At 35.0% G+C, this 20,187-nt stretch overlaps 1 protein-coding gene across 1 annotated transcript in view; it reads left to right on the forward strand.

Moving 5' to 3' along the window:
* Window positions 1–20,187, forward strand: part of LOC134004353 (NACHT, LRR and PYD domains-containing protein 12-like) — a 38,561-nt gene that overhangs the window by 6,670 nt on the left and 11,704 nt on the right. The window contains exons 4-11 of the mRNA XM_062443584.1: window positions 1,430–1,600; window positions 4,856–5,029; window positions 6,308–6,481; window positions 7,883–8,056; window positions 8,777–8,950; window positions 9,263–9,436; window positions 10,810–10,983; window positions 19,073–19,246. Coding sequence (XP_062299568.1) covers window positions 1,430–1,600; window positions 4,856–5,029; window positions 6,308–6,481; window positions 7,883–8,056; window positions 8,777–8,950; window positions 9,263–9,436; window positions 10,810–10,983; window positions 19,073–19,246 — 1,389 coding nt within the window. The remainder of the gene's footprint in view (window positions 1–1,429; window positions 1,601–4,855; window positions 5,030–6,307; window positions 6,482–7,882; window positions 8,057–8,776; window positions 8,951–9,262; window positions 9,437–10,809; window positions 10,984–19,072; window positions 19,247–20,187) is intronic.

Raw genomic sequence — 20,187 nt, forward strand, 5'->3', positions numbered from 1 at the left:
CCAATTAAGGAAGTAACAGGTGGAGTGAGAGGGCTCATGACAGGTTGTTTATAGCTGTTAAGTTAATGAACATTTATTCTATTTATTTCTAGTAATTATTGGATTTGACAGTTTTTTCTTCTATATATCTTCCTCTGGGTGACATCATTTAAATTGTGGTAAAACTAATGAATGATTTAAGAGGTTGTGGTTGAGGTTTTATTACAGCAGCATTTTATCAAAACATATATCAGTATCTTACAGTTATCAGTGAATGCAGTAAAGTTATTATTACATGAGCAGCTTCTGTAAATCATATATAATCATACAGACACTGTTTTAACACTATGATTAAGAGTTTAAAATAAGATCTGTTTCATTTTACAAAGAAGATTTCTGAATCATCAATTTTTTCTTAATGGTTTCTGAGACATTTCATAGTGAGCACGGAGGATCAGCCAATCATCAAACTGATTCAGTAATGTCAGTTATACAATATGTAAAGTTTGCTAACATTAACCAACATTAGCCTCTAAACTACTGGTCATAGAGACTAAACCCCTGAGTGTGTTGAACCGAGCAATGGAGCCTTTTATTTCTCATCAATTCATCTTTTTATTTTAAAGAGGGAAGTGCAGATACCATGATAACATCTTTCTGATGACATCATGTTAAAATAATTCAACCTTATTGGTTTGTTCATTGTGTTTGTGCTGAATCAGTTTTTCAGATTCTCAGAAAAGAAAGTAAACAACTAAACGTCTAAATATTGAATGACATTCATATTTAATGATGTACAGGTGTAATATTATCAGGTCATTAGTTTCATTAGTGTTTGTGAACAGTCAGTAAATGTAGCTGCTTATGGATGTGAACCTGACAGCAGCAGGTAGCAAAGAGAGATGATCTTTATCAACTGGAACTGTTCACTGAGTTGAACTGAGTCCTATATCCTGCAGTCACATTAAAAATAGTGGACAGTAAAAGTGGTTTTCTAATCAAGATGTCCTCATGTTAACTTTGTGGAGACAGACATGGGATCAGATCACACAGACACACTGTGCACATTATGGAAGCCTCAATGTAACTCCATGTTCTCTCCTTCATCTGCAAGATTAAAGTAAAACAAAGATTAAAGTCTGCAGGTCTGAGAGAGAGTGATGAGAATGATTGTTTCATTCAAGCACAGTGAGACCATCAGCTGAACTGGGAGTGTTCTGGTAGCTTACTGGTTAAGAGGCATCCAGTATAACTGCAGCATCCACGGATCTCTCTTGTTTACATTCAAGGAATAAAATGCATCAGCAAAAAAGACGATCTGAACCAGTGATATGAAAAACGAATGTTAATCAAAATTGAATGTCAAACTGTTTCATCATCAAATGCATGAAGTAAATATAAAGTGTCCTCTTTCATGATAACATATGTTGTAATATATGTGTCATTACAGACTTTCTGACTGTAAACTCTCAGAGACTCACTGTGAAGTTTTGGCCTCAGCTCTAAAGTCCAACCCTCATCTGACAGAGCTGGACCTGAGTAACAACGAACTGTCTGATTCATCAGTGAAGCGTCTGTCTGCTGTACTGGAGAGTCCAAACTGTAGACTGAAGACTCTGAGGTCAGTTCACTGACTGTAGCTTTGGTAGATTTTTCCCTATACATTCAAGTCAAATCCTTCACTGAAGTTTCAAATGTTTGGTTCATACATTTTCAGTATAGAATGTAGAATTTAAATGTTTTCAGGAATTTAAAATCCACAGTCTTGTTGTGAGTAAAAATGACTTCCAGAGTTTAAACTAATATGAGGCTTCAGCAGTCTGAGTTCCACATATCAAGTAAGTATGTTTGTGTTTCTTCAGTGTTTCCTTGCTGAGCTGCAGTGGAGGGATCCAAACTCAAAGAGGGAATTTAGTTCTAAATATTCAGTTTGAAACTGATCAAGTTTACTTGATGAAGGAGAAATATTTCTGTTGTAATCTTTAATGTGTTTTGATGAATAGTCAGAGCCGGATTAAATAAATGAACTACACTAGGCAGGCCCCCCTCCGTCAATGTTATTTATGAATTGAAATCTGAAACTTACCAAAGTTACTAATAAGAAGTTAATTCACATTTTACATAGCGTAGTCTTTGGTTACAAGTTGGTTCTTTTTATGCCAAAATAAGTCATGTGTCGTATATTAAGCAGATTATTTTTTGATTTTTATTATTTATACATTATTACACAGCTCTATTAAATGCTGTATTCTGATTGGTCAGTCGCTGCCTTCGGAGGTCTGATATTTCTGTATGATGACTATTGCTATAGCTACAGACCGTTGCTAGAGACAGTGCCGCTGTCCAGCTCCTCTCTCAGGCTGGTCTTGAAAGTGGGCAGATCCTACCTTCAGGGGGTTCAATCTCCTTATCTTATCCATTACCAGTGTCATTGTTAAGGCAGTGGCACCAGTAAATCACCAATAGGTGTCAGCATTGCTATGCAAACAGAGCAAATCAGATAAATGTTGTAAGCAATTGCATTTTGCAGAAAATCTTAATTAAATGTGTTGATTAAATTGAATAGTTAAATAAGTAGTCAAATATACAAAGAACAATATAATTTGCAGTAAGAGAAAGTGTGCTGTAGTAGTAAAGATGTTTATTTTCATGGACAACCATCACCTCTCTTCCATTTTCTGGTGTTCAACACTCAGCAGGTCAGCTCCTGGTCTGGACTGTTCAGTAGTTCTCTCCACTGGTCTGGATCTTTCTTTGGACGGTGTACTATACTATACTGCACTCTAAAAGCAGATTTAATCACAGAAACATCATAGAAAAATAAGCAATAATTAAATAACTTGATCCATAACTTATGTTTGAACCAAGAACACATTTTTTCACTGTTCTTTATTACCCTGCTCAGACAGCCAAGGAAAACAAGCCTGAATTGGGTGAACACAAATTCTTGTCCCTTCTCCTGGAGCCCATATTTACACCTGTGATTAAGTACAGGAACAAGAAGACAAACATTTATATGAACCCTTCACATTTATTAAGACCATTTAGAAACTGTCCAACAATAAATAATAATAAATAAAAACAGCAGCACTTACTGAGGAAACCATATAGCATGCTCCACTCAGGAATAATCTTCAGACTTCCAGCATCGCAGGCCTCCGTCGCAGCAGAAACTCGTCTTGACAGCATCATCACGATGTTGTGGAGAAATAATAAAATGTATATATAAGATGAAAGACAACTGTTTGAGATTTGAATATACTTGGTTTTTTCCTCATATTTAATTTCATTATAGTAGAAAGTAAAACCCTATATTATACATTTAATTTATATACATTTTACATTTGATTTTAATATTCACCTTTACTTATTCAGATTTAGATATTTAAATGGAAAACTTACATTTACAGATGCTTTTTCTTGAGTTTTGATGAGGCGATGTCCTTGATAATGTCTTTAAAATCCAGGGAGGTTGTAAATCCATTCTCAATTGCCAACAGGGTAAAGGCATTCAGTTTTTTTTAATGCTCTCCGGTATGTTTTCACATGTTTGAACAAAGAAAATGACCTTTCTCATGAACAGTTTGCAATCGGTAATGTCAGGTACATGCAAAGGTAAATGTCCACATTAGGGAAAGCATCCCTCAAGCCTAGCTCTAGGAGCTTCTTGTACATGGCCATGACTGATTCTTCATCTTTTACCATTGAGATGAACTGGCAAAACTCTGCTGTAAAGTCCTCCTCAAGATCCTGTGGGTATATTTTTTTCAGCTTTTCTGCGGCTGCACGAATTTGTTCAATGTCCATTGATTTCGCTTTAGTAAGGAAACCAAATTTCTCCTCCACATTTTTGTATGTGTCTTTGCGTCATTTCAATTCTTGTGACAAGCAATCACAGATGACATAATGTGTGTCAATCAGGAATGCTTCACAGCCTGAGCGCCGCACCTCTGGACCTGCAGACTCACCGAACATAACTTTCTTCACTCGTCTTCTTTGGCTATCTGCTTTGTATCCTTCTGTTGCTGTGAGAGTTTTGGCCCCTGCTTCATAGACATCTAAATCATTTCTGGCCTGTCCTATAAACTTTATGAGTGAACTGTACAGAATAGGAACAGTGCATACATCAATGCAATGTGTACCTGCTGCAATGCTTTGTTGGTTAAATTGATTCTTCTCAGCAGGTCATACCACACTACTGTCATAACTGCAATGTCAAGGGTGTCCATCACTATTATTAATTGACATACCTCATATTGAGCAACTCTGGGGGTTCCCTGGTCAACTTTGATTGCATTCAAAGCATTTTGAATAGCTTTGTAGCCAAATCTCAGAGCTTTTGCTGCATCAGCTCTCGCAGACCACCTTGTGCCGGAAAGGCTCTTTGGTGTCAGACCTCGCTCACATTTTGTGAGGTCGGCTGTTAAAATCTCCCACTGCCGAGTTGAAGCTGAGAAAAAGATGTAGAGATTTTGAATGAAGCCAAAAAATGAAACTGCTTCTAGGCAACATTTTGCTGCACATGCACCAACTAAATTAAGAGAATGTGCAGAACATGGTATGAAGTCAGCATTAGGGTTTTTATTTTTTATTCTAGCCTGCAGTCCAGAATATTTCACTGCCATATTACTTACATTGCACAGTCCATCAAATTAATGACATGAATATGTGTCTCAATGTTGGTGACATTTGGATGATGTCTGTAGAAGGCTGACATTATGATGATCCACAATAACAAAATGACAGTCACTCTGCTCATTTTAGAGAAAAGCTCATTGATGAGGACATAGTAATGTTGAACTACACATTTTAAACCTGAAAACATCTGATTGGATTATAAATGGATTTTAATCGACATCATTTATTCTTTATTCAGATTGCGGTGCTGCAGTTTGTCAGAGATCAGCTGTGCTTCTCTGGTCTCAGCTCTGAAGTCCAACCCCTCCCATCTGAGAGATCTGGATCTGAGTGGAAACAACCTGAAGGATTCAGGACTGGAGCAGCTGTGTGGTTTTCTGAAGAGTCCAGACTGTAAACTAGAGGCTCTGAGGTCAGTTCACTGACTGTCTGTTACTATTGTTGATCTTAATGTTCAACAACTGAACCTAATTTATGTTTATACATAACTTACATCCATGAACTTCATTTGTTTCCATATTTCATTTTTTACTGTACAAAGTTTAGTGTGTAGTTATAAAAGATGACTAATAGTTAAAGAAAGTGTAGAAAATGTCCACTGTTAGTTGTTAAAGTCAATGAATGTTTATAATTTTTTTTCGTAAATTTTATTCATGAGGTTTGCATTTTCACAACATAGAGAACAAAATAGACAAAGCGCCACAACAAAACAAAACAAACTAAAATAATGAAAAAACTAAACAAAACAGAAAACACACTGCCAGCTCACAATAAAGATGCACATGCATGTCAGTCTGTGCAATGACTAAAATGTCCATAAGTGAATTGAGCGTCAGGAAATTGAGTCCATGTAACTAAGACAGAGACGTCAAGGAAGGTCAGGAAAAAAACAACCAAGCGGTTTACAGCACGTTACAATACAATGCAATACAGCATAATACAATATGGGCCAATTGAATTAGGTCCCAGTGAGACACTTCTCATTCTTAATATGATCAATAAAGGGTCCCCAGACCTTAACAAACTTGGGGTGGGAATTAGAAAGGTGTACTGTATTTCTTCAAGGGACAGACAGGAGACAATGTCATTCAGCCATTTTTTTAAAGCAGGGAGGGGAGACAGACTTCCACTCTCTCAAGATAACCCTTTTTGCAATGACCATACCAAATATGAGGGCTTGTTGTAATGTAGAGGGAAGAGTCAAGGAAAAATCAATGAATGTTTATAATTTTTGGTAAAGAGTCACATCTTTATACAGAAGATCCTCTCAACTAATATCTGTTTGAAACTGAACCAGTTTACTTGATGGAGAAAATATTTCTTAATTATATTCTTTAATGTGTTTTAATGAATAATGTCTGATCATTGATATTAATCATTTAGAGCGCGCGCACACACACACACACACACACACACACACACACACACACACACACACACACACAGATCAATGCAGGTCTTTAAAGTATTTTATGACTCAGTGTTGACATGAATATGTGTCTGAATGTTGTGGTGACATTTGGATGATGTCTGTAGAAGGCTGACATTATGATGATCCACAATAACACAATGACAGTCACTCTGCTCATTTTAGAGAAAAGCTCATTGATGAGGACATAGTAATGTTGAACTTCACATTTAAAACCTTAACACATCTGATTGGATTATAAATCATTTATTCTTTATTCAGATTGCGGTGCTGCAGTTTGTCAGAGATCAGCTGTGCTTCTCTGGTCTCAGCTCTGAAGTCCAACTCCTCCCATCTGAGAGATCTGGATCTGAGTCTCAATGACCTCAAGGATTCAGGATTGAAGCAGCTGTGTGGTTTTCTGAAGAGACCAGACTGTAAACTGGAGACTCTGAGGTCAGTTCACTGACTGTCTGTTACTATTGTTGATCTTAATGTTTAACAACTGAACCTAATTTATGTTCATACATAACTTACATCCATGAACTTCATTTGTTTCCATATTTTTATTTTTTACTGAACAAAGTTTAGTGTGTAGTTATAAAAGATGACTGATTGTTAAAGAAAGTGTAGAAAATGTCCACTGTTAGTTGTTAAAGTCAATGAATGTTTATGATTGTTGGTAAAGAGTCACATCTGTATACAGAAGATCCTCTCAACTAATATCTGTTTGAAACTGATCCAGTTTACTTGATGAAGGAGAAATATTTCTTGATTATATTCTTTCATGTGTTTTAATGTATAAAGGGGTGTCGACATTGAGAACAATAACTGTAAATGTATAGTTTTAAATGTCATTCTAATTCGAGTGGATGGAGGAGTCCACACCACAACTATAACGATAATGATAGAAGAGACTGATATCATTGGAATCACTTTCAGAGCGATTTGATGAACGATAAAAATGCTGACAGTTAATTAACATCCTTATTTATTTATTTATTTATTTGAATGTGGCTTCATTCCTCTCTCAGCACAGACTGACGCTGTAAACTGGAGCAGGATGACAGAAGTGATTTATTTAGAGAGGTCTTTATTATTACAAAGATGCTGGAACTTTGTTCTCTATTATAATGTAAAAACAACGAAGTAAGTGGATGTTTGTAAGCAGATCTGTGCTCATACTGTGTGTCACTGCTGCAGCGCTGCATTTTTTCACATCGCACTTCAACATGTGCTGCAGTGGCTCAGTTTGGTCTGTAAATACTGAAACATCACAGCAAGTAGTGTCTGAAATACTTCTGATCATCACACTGAATCAGCTCACACCTCTGAACTCTGCTGCTTTTGTTTTTATTTCTCCGTACAACATAGAGCAGTAACAGCTCATCAATAATTAGCTGCAGACACAGGATGCTATCGTTCTCAGTGTGGATGCTCTCAGTGTTGTCATCATAGTTGTAGTTATAATTATCGCTCTGTGTGGACGGCCCTTAACATTTGATCATTGATATTGATCCTTCAGAACACACACACACACACACACACACACACACACACACACACACACACACACACACACACACACAAACACACAGATCAATGCAGGTGTTCAAAGTATTTTTATGACTCAGTGTTGACATGAATATGTGTCTGAATGTTGTGGTGACATTTGGATGATGTCTGTAGAAGGCTGACATTATGATGATCCACAATAACACAATGACAGTCACTCTGCTCATTTTAGAGAAAAGCTCATTGATGAGGACAGTAATGTTGAACTTCACATTTAAAACTTGAACACATCTTATTGGATTATAAATGGATTTTAATCTACATCATTTATTCTTTATTCAGATTGGAGAACTGCAGTTTATCAGAGATCAGCTGTGCTTCTCTGGTCTCAGCTCTGAAGTCCAACTCCTCCCATCTGAGAGAGCTGAATCTGAGTGACAACAACCTGAAGGATTCAGGACTGAAGCAGCTGTGTGGTTTTCTGGAGAATCCAGACTGTAAACTGGAGACTCTGAGGTCAGTTCACTGACTGTCTGTTACTATTGTTGATCTTAATGTTTAACAACTGAACCTAATTTATGTTCATACATAACTTCATTTGTTTCCATATTTTCATTTTTTACTGTACAAAGTTTAGTGTGTAGTTATAAAAGATGACTGATTGTTAAAGAAAGTGCAGAAAATGTCCACTGTTAGTTGTTAAAGTCAATGAATGTTTATAATTGTTGGTAAAGAGTCACATCTGTGTACAGAAGATCCTCTCAACTAATATCTGTTTGAAACTGATCCAGTTTACTTGATGAAGGAGAAATATTTCTTTATTATATTCTTTAATGTGTTTTAATTAATAATGGGTAACACTTTACCTGAAGGTATCGTCGTAAGAGTGACATGACACAGTCATGAACGTGGCATAAACATTATGTCAATGTCATAAACGTTTATGACGGTTTTCTTAATGTGTCATTCGGTTTTTGTAATGAGAAGTTGACCTTGTTTGGGTTGTCTTGAATATGACAACTTCACATTAATCAAAGTGACATGACCAGAAGTTGTCGTTGTCAACATCAAGATTTAATACCTTAATTTTAACACAATGACAAAGTCAGTCTGCTCATTTTAGAGAAAAGCTCATTGATGAGGACATAGTAATGTTAAACTTCACATTTAAAACCTAAACACATCTGATTGGATAATAAATGGATTTTAATCTGCATCATTTATTCTTTATTTCAGCTTACGGTACTGCAGTTTATCAGAGATCAGCTGTGCTTCTCTGGTCTCAGCTCTGAAGGCCAACCCCTCCCATCTGAGATATCTGGATCTGAGTCTCAACAACCTGAAGGATTCAGGACTGAAGCTGCTGTGTGATTTTCTGAATAGTCCGGACTGTAAACTGGAGTCTCTGAGGTTAGTTCACTGACTGTCTGTTACTATTGTTGATCTTAATGTTTAACAACTGAACCTAATTTATGTACATACATAACTTACATCCATGAACTTCATTATTTTCCATATTTAAATTTTTTACTGTACAGTGTTTAGTGTGTAGTTATACAATTCTTAAAGAAAGTGTAGAAAATGTCCACTGTTAGTTGTTAAAGTCAATGAATGTTTATAATTCTGGTAAAGAGTCACATCTGTATATACACATTTAAAATCTGAACACATCTGATTGGATTATAAATGGATTTTAATCTACATAATTTATTCTTTATTCAGATTGCGGTGCTGCAGTTTGTCAAAGACCAGCTGTGCTTCTCTGGTGTCAGCTCTGAAGTCCAACCCCTCCCATCTGAGAGAGCTGAATCTGAGTCTCAACGACCTACAGGATTCAGATGTGAAGCTGCTGTGTGATTCTCTGAAGAGTCCAGACTGCAAACTGGAGTCTCTGGGGTCAGTTCACTGACTGTCTGTTACTATTGTTGATCTTAATGTTTAACAACTGAATCTAATTTATGTACATATATAATTTACATCCATGAACTTCATTTATTTCCACAGCTGTGACATATGGATTCATCAATCTGTACACTTTCCTATGGATGTAATTACAAAATGTACCCATCATTTACTCACAGGATAGTCAGATCAAAGTGTCAAAACACTTGTTAAACCACCAGAATATAGGAAATTACATCTATTTTATCAAAATTGTCCAAATGCTTCCTACACCCGTGCTGTACATAGTCACATTTCTTTACTTAAAGTACAAATTGAATACAATGTCTATTATGTATGGTGGTGACCATAAAAGGGCCAAAAAAAGATTGGGGGCCCGCTCAACTTCCCTCAAATCTCACACCAAGTTTTTTCTGAAAAGTTGACAGCTCTCGTTTAATGGTCTAGTAATTATTTGTCTAACTGAGCTGGACCGGTATATTAAATCAGACCGGGTTCAGATAAAGCTATAGGTTTCAATTAAACCTTTTAAAAGAACACAGTAACTTTACATATTGAATCCAGTAACTTTACATATTTAATACAGTGTGTATCTGTGTGCTTATTGGAGTCCCAAAAACTCTTCATCAGAGCTGTCGCTTTGTTGTAAGTCTCACCAAGCTTACCGTCCCCAGACTCTGTGTCAGTCCCAGAATCAAACAAAACATCATCCTCTGTTTCATCCAGTTGCAAAACAAAAAAGTTAGTCAATATTTTAGGCTTCAGATCTGTGCTCATACTGTGTGTCTCTGCCACAGCTCAATAAAAGCTGCTCATCTGTGTGCTTTTGCATATCTTGCTTCAACATCTGCTGCTGTCTCGAACTAGTGTCTGAAATACTTCCGATCAACACACTGGATCACCATGTGCCAGTGAACCCGCCTAGTTTTAGTTTTATTCTTCTGTACAACATACAGCAGTTACAGGTCATCAATAGCCTATCTACGTTTTAAGTGTTTATAGTTATTTTGATAGTTATCATTCTTAGTGTGGACGGCCTTTTACATACCTATAATCATATCCAGATACAACCTCTCTCCGTATTTTACTGCCGTATAGGACACACAGGTGTATAACACAGGCCCCACTTTTAAATGAAAAAAAACTGCATTAAACCGTTTCATGTCTTTTGGGGGAGCTCACATTTTGTCTGTAGAAGGCTGACATTATGATGATCCACAATAACACAATGACAAAGTCACTCTGCTCATTTTGGAGAAAAGCTCATTGATGAGGACATAGTAATGTTGAACTACACATTTAAAACCTGAACACATCTGATTGGATTATAAATGGATTTTAATCTACATCATTTATTTTTTATTCAGATTGTTGGGCTGCAGTTTATCAGAGATCAGCTGTGCTTCTCTGGTCTCAGCTCTGAAGTCCAACCCCTCCCATCTGAGAAAGCTGGATCTAACTCGCAACAAGCTGAAGGATTCAGACGTGGAGCTGCTGTGTGATTTTCTGAAGAGTCCAGACTGTAAACTGGAGACTCTGGGGTCAGTTCACTGACTGTCTGTTACTATTGTTGATCTTAATGTTCAACAACTGAACCTAATTTATGTACATACATAAATTACTGCTGCTCTCCTCATCTCCTACTGCTGACTGTGAGATCTCAGCAGGTAGAAGCTGTTAGTTCACTAACTAGAACAAAAACGTTAATGATCCACATATTACATTATAAAAAGAAGACGTGATGTGCAAAAGTGAGGTTTTTTCCTTAGGTGTGTGCGCCCTGTGCCGTCTTCTACTTTCTTCTTCCCTTTACATCAGGTGGTCAGAATATCAGAAACACTTGTGAATATAATGCACTCCAGTGCAACAGCGTCACTAACTCTGACCTCAGTTATAACACATTTAGTATAATTAACACATCTGTGACACTGTCAAAAGCATTATATCCTCACAGGTGTATCTAACAGAGTTGACAGTGAGCTAGATGGACAAGAATAAAACAATCAGGTAAAAGTATTTTTCAGTAATGTTGATGTTAACTGAGTGTTTTCCTCCTTTATGAACACTATTTGCAATGTCTACATATAAATTACACCAGACGAAAATACTGAGTTAGTTTCAATAAAATAACTGAAATGCACTGCATTAACCCCTACTTACAGGTGTTAGCAGCAGAGAGCTAACAGCTAGCATTATATGTAGGGTATAAAATTAACTTTTTGACCTAACTGGCAGGTAAGGTGAGAACATTTACCGGCCATTGAACTGCTCACTACACAGGGTCAATACAAACAGTATAAAATAATTGTGTATTGCCCATTGATTTATTTTTTTAGTAAGGAGCTATATTAATGAAAGTTTCAGATACTGTTCAAAGAATCCTAACTTTTATTTTAAAAGGTGAACTGATGTCATACATACCTCAGCATGTGTACTTAGGTGCATTCATTCTCTGATGGCTAAATGTCATCATCTTATCTCAGACCAGAGGTGAATTTCGACCCTTTTTATGGGTATTCAAGCACCCTAAATTTGATCTCAGTACCCCTAAAAATAAATAAATAATTATTGTATTTTTTTAACATTTGCAAGGTATTGTATGTGAAATTCTCATCAGAAGCTGAGCCCCCCTATGGGTCTGATCCTAGAATTGCCCCTGTCTGACACACTCCCCCACACACTCATTACACAGTCGGGTCGTTCATAGCACTGAGTCTCTGAACAGCCCCTGTGGACATTTTGACCGCACTGCTGCGTGTTTGATTTTTCGTGGTCTTTAAAGGGGCTAAATGCGATTTATTTCACCGCTAGACGTCTCAGCTCTGGACTGCATGTAACCAAAACTAAACTGGCTCAGGCCCCCCCCCCCCCCTTTCCGCTGGCCTTCCCCTCGCTCTCCGTCCGCTCCTCCTCCTCTACCTGCCTGTTTTCAGTGAAGCACTTTCCATCCACTGACGAAACAGCTGACTGAGGAAACAACGGGACCATTGTGATGTCAAGTAACGAAGTAAGTACATAATGTAACTTCAGTAACGTATTTGTAATGTAGTGTAACATGTCTCTGTTGCAATGTAGCTTGAATGTTATTCTCCCTTGTAAGTCGCTTTGGATAAAAGCGTCTGCTAAATGACTAAATGTAAAACAGTTGTTATTAGCTTTCTAGCTTTCCGATGCTAACGTTAGCTAACTGCTAGTAGTTGAAAATGAACAAGCTGAACATAGTAGCCAAGCTAACAACTTCACATTGATCATTTCTGTTGGATTTTATGACCACTGCTGGCAAACAGCTGTGACATTTGGGTTTTTGTGCAATTGTAAAATTATTGACCAAGACGTGTGTTGCTAGTGTGATGTAGCCAGAGTCTGGTTCATCAACTGTCTCTGATGTAGCTAATGCTAAGTTAATTCCATATAAAATTATAACGTTATATTATAATTGTTGTTGCTCTCTTCATAACTGATAGTTGGATTTTGATTTTGTTGAAGGCAGCAGCAGCATCATGTCTGCTGAGGCAGCAGCCGGTGTGAGGCGGTCAGATAAGAAACAGAGGTTTGTATCATCTGTGTTTCTATTTGAAGTAAAAAATATCAACATAGTGTGAAACGTTTTTCTAGTGTGTCAAAATCACGATTTAGTTATCAGTGTATGTGTTGTTCATCTTTTACAGAAGCTGCTTCAAGAGTTGACCCTGGAAGGAAGCTTTTTGACCTGACATGTTTAATTAATCATTTATAATAATTTATGTTCAGAAGTTATTGTTTTGCCTATTGTTCATTAATGAGTAAACAAATATTCTTCAATGATGTGTGGATCTGCTTCATTCACTAATAACCTAATTGTGAAACACTAAGTTTTCTGCTTTGTGGTAAACAGTACATCAACTTACATTTCACTTGTGTATTGTCAGTGATTGAATTACACTCTCTAAGCAGTAGTGGACTAAACCAGCGGAGCCCTAACTAATACTTTATCTACAGTGTTACAAAGGATTGAAGGTTGAAATGGATGAAGTATGAATATAATCTCAAATCATGTTTATTGGTGAGCAGTATTGCACAGTCAATTCCAGAAAACAATCAAATACTACATTGTTATACGTACATAGTTATACATCACCTTTCTCTTCTTGCTGGAACCATCTGGACAAAAAAGATCAATTGTAAATCTGTACAATCTACACTTGGCAGTTGAAATGGAAACAAAACTCAACTGTTGTACACATTGATGTATTACAGTTCTGTTTTAACATCTCAAATGTGGTTTACTGCCCCTTCAGTTTAGAACAAACACATAAGACAATAGATCAAAAGCTAATCAAATTCAGAAACAATGACAATAATGACACCATGTAAGTTTTATGATCAGTAGTGACAGAGTAGCAGCATGCAAAGTGTCATTCCTTCCATCACACAGCATCTGCCAGTCTGCCATGGTGGAGTAACTGCAGTATTGGGCAGTATGACCTGAGGAATGCAAGAGCAAAACATGTAACCTGTGTAAAAGATACTTCAGAGCTTTAATCTAAACAAACCTAACATGACCAACAATTCACACATTAGAGATTTCAGAATTGCTAAGCTGTCAATTACAATAAACTAATTTAGTTATAGAAAACAAACAGTTGTAAGAACAAGAGGTCTATCATCTTTATCAACGTAACAGTCACAGTATTTCATCACCAGTACAATAGCTTGTTTATTATTTTTAGGACAAAAATATCATACTTTACATTTAGTTAAAAGCTTCTGAAATGGCAAGGAACATTATGAGTACTGTCCTGACAGCATAACTGTCTGTTTGACCAACTAACATTACACAGGCAAGCCTTACATATTTTCATACTCACTTTTCTCCATGTGAACAGAGTTGTCTGATCATTCTCATTGATCTCTAAAGAAATCTTGGCTATTAATTTGCGATTAATCTGGATTAAATATCTTAATTGATTGACTAAGATATTTTGGTTTTATTATTGGGGGGGGGGGGGGGGGGGGGGGGGGGCACTTTTTTACTGTAAAACTATGTAGTATGTAATAGCTACGCTGTTTACACAATATATTCAAGAAAGTGTTTAAGGTGAATATCGTGTTATGTCAGGAAATTAACAAAAGTGATGTTTATGTTGATCCTTCACAAGTCTGTTTCTCATTACTGAAACAGGCTTTCAGGTGTAGCGGTGATGCTGTTGTGGAGGATGTGTCACTGCCTGGTTTGCTGTACGGACCCTCTGCACATGCGCGAACGAGCCGCCATCTTGTATGGTAACTCCACTTGGACAAACTTCATTCCGTCTCTGCCCGATTTCTAGCTTGGTTGTGATTCTTATACATTTATTTATAACTATATATCAGGCTCTTAATTAGAATACAACCAGAAAATAGTTTAAAGTGGTGTAAAGTATAAAGATAAGATAAGATAAAACTTTTATTGATCCCACAGTGGGTACCACAATAAAATTAGAACTAAAAAAGGACCTTAAACTGCAGTTATAACATATAGTAGGCTATATACAACAATACAATTAAAAACTAAAAGGAAAGAAAGGACCTTCTTTGCACTAGAGCCTAGCAGGGACTTTACATAATAATATTTAATAACTGGTGGTACTGTGTATATATATATATTAACGATTCACAACAAAGCTGTTAAAATGTAATGAAGTGTCCAAAAGCGCAAACGGGCCGTACGGAAATCGGGCGGAGAAGAAATGAAGTTTGTCCAAGTGGAGTTACCATACAAGATGGCGGCTCGTTCGCGCATGTGCAGACGGTCCGTGAAGCAAATCGGGCAGTGACAGGATGAATGACATTAAACTTTTCTAACTGTGGAAGCACCATGTGGGCTAGCTCAACTTTTACTCAATGTTTATATTTAGACCATAATAAGATATATAATAATTAATAATTAAAAACTACAACAGTTCTTAAAAGTAAAAAAAATGGTAATGAGAACTAAAACGTTGTGTAGGTGCTATGACAGACGAACTGTGTTGTGAGTGTCACAGTCAATACTGTCCCTTCATTCAAAATCCCTTGAAAATATAAGTTCCTTGTGGATTTAAACAATGATTGGTTTCTGTTCCCTATTATTTTCACTACTTTTACCAATTAATACCAAATATCACGTTTATTTACTGTAGCTGTTTGTAGTATAACATGCACTGAAGCTTTTTCCTTTTTATCTATTTTAATTACTAATATTTCAATTTAAAGAGCCCAAATTCAGTGATGGACACGTTGCTGTAAAGAGAATTTTAACCTTAAATGTGAAAAAACAACAAACTATATATTTATGATGCTCAGCTCTGAACATGAGAGGTAAACCATGAGGAGATGTTTCTAATCGTATCCTTCTTATTTTGATAACATTTACTTTGTTCATTAAAATGTTTCATGGCGACTCACAAGTCTGATTTTGCGAGAATCAGCGATTCATGTTTAACACACAATTATACACACATACACAATTATACACACATACACACACACAATTATACACACATACACAATTATACACACATACACACAATTATACACACAATTATACACACATACACACACACACACACAATTATACACACATACACAATTATACACACATACACACACACAATTATACACAGATACACACACACACACACACAAACACACAATTATACACACATACACACACACACACAAACACACAATTATACACACATACACACACACACACACACAATTATACACACATACACAATTATACACACATACACACACACACACAAACACACAATTATACACACATACTCACACACACACACAATTATATGCACACACACACAAAATGATACATACACACACACACACAATTATATATATACACACTTCTTTTTCTTTTTTTCTTCTTCTTTTTCTTCTTTTTCTTCTTTTTCATTTTCTTCTTTTTCTTCTTCTTTTTCTTCTTTTTCTTTTTCTTTTTCTTCTTTTTCTTCTTTTTCTTCTTCTTTTTCTTCTTTTCTTCTTCTTCATTTTCTTCTTTTTCTTCTTCTTTTTCTTCTTTTTCTTTTTCTTTTTCTCTTTTTCTTCTTTTTCTTCTTCTTCTTCTTTTTCTTCTTTTTCTTTTTCTTCTTTTTCTTCTTTTTCTTCTTTTTTTTCTTCTTTTTCTTCTTTTCTTCTTTTTCTTCTTTTTCTTCTTTTTCTTCTTTTTCATCTTTTTCTTCTTTTTCTTCTTCTTTTTCTTCTTTTTCTTCTTTTTCATTTTCTTCTCTTTTTCTTCTTCTTCTTCTTGTTCTTCTTTTTTCTTCTTTTTCTTCTTCTTCATTTTCTTCTTTTTCTTCTTCTTTTTCTTTTTCTTTTTCTTCTTTTTCTTCTTTTTCTTCTTTTTCATTTTCTTCTTTTTCTTCTTCTTCTTCTTGTTCTTCTTTTTTCTTCTTTTTCTTTTTCTTTTTCTTCTTTTTCTTCTTTTTCTTCTTCTTCTTTTTCTTCTTCTTTTTCTTCTTTTTCTTCTTCTTCTTTTTCTTCTTTTTCTTCTTCTTCTTCTTCTTCTTTTTCTTCTTTTTCTTCTTTTTCTTCTTTTTCTTCTTTTTCTTCTTTTTCTTCTTTTTCTTTTTCTTCTTCTTCTTCTTCATTTTCTTCTTCATTTTCTTCTTCTTTTTTTTCTTCTTTTTCTTCTTTTTCTTCTTCTTCTTCTTTTTCTTCTTTTTCTTCTTTTTCTTTTTCTTTTTGTTCTTTTTCTTCTTTTTCTTCTTCTTTTTCTTCTTTTTCTTCTTTTTCTTCTTTTTCTTCTTCTTCTTCATTTTCTTCTTCTTCTTTTCTTTTTCTTCTTTTTCTTCTTCTTTTTCTTCTTTTTGTTCTTTTTCTTCTTTTTCTTCTTCTTTTTCTTCTTTTTCTTCTTTTTCTTCTTTTTCTTCTTCTTCTTCATTTTCTTCTTCTTCTTCTTCTTTTCTTCTTTTTCTTCTTTTTCTTCTTTTTCTTCTTCTTCTTTTTCTTTTTCTTCTTCTTCTTTTTCTTCTTTTTCTTCTTTTTCTTCTTCTTCTTTTTCTTCTTCTTCTTCTTTTTCTTCTTTTTCTTCTTCTTTTTCTTCTTTTTCATTTTCTTCTTCTTTTCTTCTTTTTCATTTTCTTCTTGTTCTTCTTTTTTTCTTCTTTTTCTTTTTCTTTTTCTTCTTTTTCTTCTTTTTCTTCTTCTTCTTTTTCTTCTTCTTTTTCTTCTTTTTCTTCTTCTTCATTTTCTTCTTCTTCTTCTTCTTCTTCTTCTTCTTCTTTTTCTTCTTTTTCTTCTTTTTCCTTTTCTTCTTCTTCTTCTTCATTTTCTTCTTCATTTTCTTCTTCTTCTTCTTCTTTTTCTTCTTCTTCTTCATTTTCTTCTTTTTCTTCTTCTTCTTTTTTTCTTCTTTTTCTTTTTCTTTTTGTTCTTTTTGTTCTTTTTCTTCTTCTTTTTCTTCTTTTTCTTCTTTTTCTTCTTTTTCTTCTTCTTCTTTTTCTTTTTTCTTCTTTTTCTTCTTTTTCTTCTTTTTCTTCTTCTTCTTCTTCTTCTTCTTTTTCTTCTTTTTCTTCTTCTTTTTCTTCTTTTTCATCTTTTTCTTCTTTTTCTTCTTTTTCTTCTTTTTTTTCTTCTTCTTCATTTTCTTCTTCTTTTTCTTCTTCTTCTTCATTTTCTTCTTTTTCTTCTTTTTCTTCTTTTTCTTCTTTTTCTTCTTCTTTTTCTTCTTCTTCTTCTTTTTTTCTTCTTTTTCTTCTTCTTCTTCTTCTTTTTCTTCTTTTTCTTCTTCATTTTCTTCTTCATTTTCTTCTTCTTCTTCTTTTTTTTCTTCTTTTTCTTCTTTTTCTTCTTTTTCTTCTTTTTCTTCTTCTTCTTTTTCTTTTTCTTCTTCTTCTTTTTCTTCTTTTTCTTCTTCTTTTTCTTCTTCTTCTTCTTTTTCTTCTTTTTCTTCTTCTTTTTCTTCTTCTTCTTCATTTTCTTCTTTTTCTTCTTTTTCTTCTTTTTCTTCTTTTTCTTCTTTTTCTTCTTTTTCTTTTTCTTCTTCTTCTTTTTCTTCTTCTTCTTTTTCTTCTTCTTCTTCTCTTTCTTCTCTTTCTTTTTCTTCTTTTTCTTCTTTTTCTTCTTCTTCATTTTCTTCTCCGTCTTTTTCTTCTTCTCTTTCTTTTTCTTCTTTTTCTTTTTCTTCTTCTTCTTTTTTCTTTTTCTTCTTTTTCTTCTTCTTCATTTTCTTCTCCGTCTTTTTCTTCTTCTCTTTCTTCTTCTTCTTCTTCTTTTTCTTCTTTTTCTTCTTTTTCTTCTTTTTCTTTTTCTTCTTCATTTTTTTCTTCTTTTTCTTCTTCTTCTTTTTTTCTGTTTTTTTCTTCTTTTTTTCTTCTTTTTTTCTTCTTCCTCTTTTTCTTCTTCTTCTTCTTTTCTGTTTTTTTCTTCTTTTTTTCTTCTTTTTTACTTCTTTTTTCTTTTTCTTCTTTTTTCTTTTTCCTCTTCTTCTTTTTTCTTCTTTTTCTTCTTTTTCTTCTTCGTCTTTTGTTACTGCAATCATATACATACATACACACACACACACACACACACACACACACACACACACACTACTATACATTTAAAACCTGAACACATCTGATTGGATTATAAATGGATTTTAATCTACATCATTTATTCTTTATTCAGATTGTTGGGCTGCAGGTTATCAGAGATCAGCTGTGCTTCTCTGGGCTCAGCTCTGAAGTCCAACCCCTCCCATCTGAGAGAGCTGGATCTGAGCTGGAACGAGCTGAAGGATTCAGGACTGGAGCAGCTGTGTGGTTTTCTGGAGAGTCCAGACTGTAAACTGGAGACTCTGATGTCAGTTCACTGACTGTCTGTTACTATTGTTGATCTTAATGTTTAACAACTGAACCTAATTTATGTTCATACATAACTTACATCATGAACTTCATTTGTTTCCATATTTTCATTTTTTTCTGTGCAAAGTTTAGTGTGTAGTTATAAAAGATGACTAATTGTTAAAGAAAGTGTAGAAAATGTTCACTGTTAGTTGTTAAAGTCAATGAATGTTTATAATTGTTGGTAAAGAGTCACATCTGTATACAGAAGATCCTCTCAACTAATATCTGATTGAAACTGATCCAGTTTACTTGATGAAGGAGAAATATTTCTTTATTATCAGTGTTGTTCATGAACTCGTTCATATTTTGGTTGAACGTGAACTGAGCGTTCTGTATTTCTGCCTGATGAACGTTATTGTGAACGCGTTCATTCTGGTGTTTGTGAACGGCGCTCTCTCACAGTTTAACTTGGTTCAAGAGAGAAAACCCGGCTAAAACACACCGTAAACAGCCTTAATATGTAGCGGGAATAAAACCCAATCTGGCAACAGCAGCCACCACAGAGTCGCACCGCCGCATGCGTCATCACAATGAGAAGCACGGAGGCAAAAACTAATGAAGGCAGCAGCACCATAGACATATATACTAACCCTAACCCATGTATATGTGTCTATGAGCAGCACCATAGACATATATACTAACCCTAACCCATGTATATATGTCTATGAGCAGCACTATAGACAATATACTAACCCTAACCCATGTATATATATCTATGAGCAGCAGCATAGACATATATACTAACCCTAACCCATGTATATATGTCTATGAGCAGCACCATAGACATATATACTAACCCTAACCCATGTATATATGTCTATGAGCAGCACCATAGACATATATACTAACCCTAACCCATGTATATATGTCTATGAGCAGCACTACCTCAGACTCTGC

The sequence above is a fragment of the Scomber scombrus genome, chromosome 22, assembly GCF_963691925.1.
Source record: "Scomber scombrus chromosome 22, fScoSco1.1, whole genome shotgun sequence".
Lineage (NCBI taxonomy): Eukaryota > Metazoa > Chordata > Actinopteri > Scombriformes > Scombridae > Scomber > Scomber scombrus.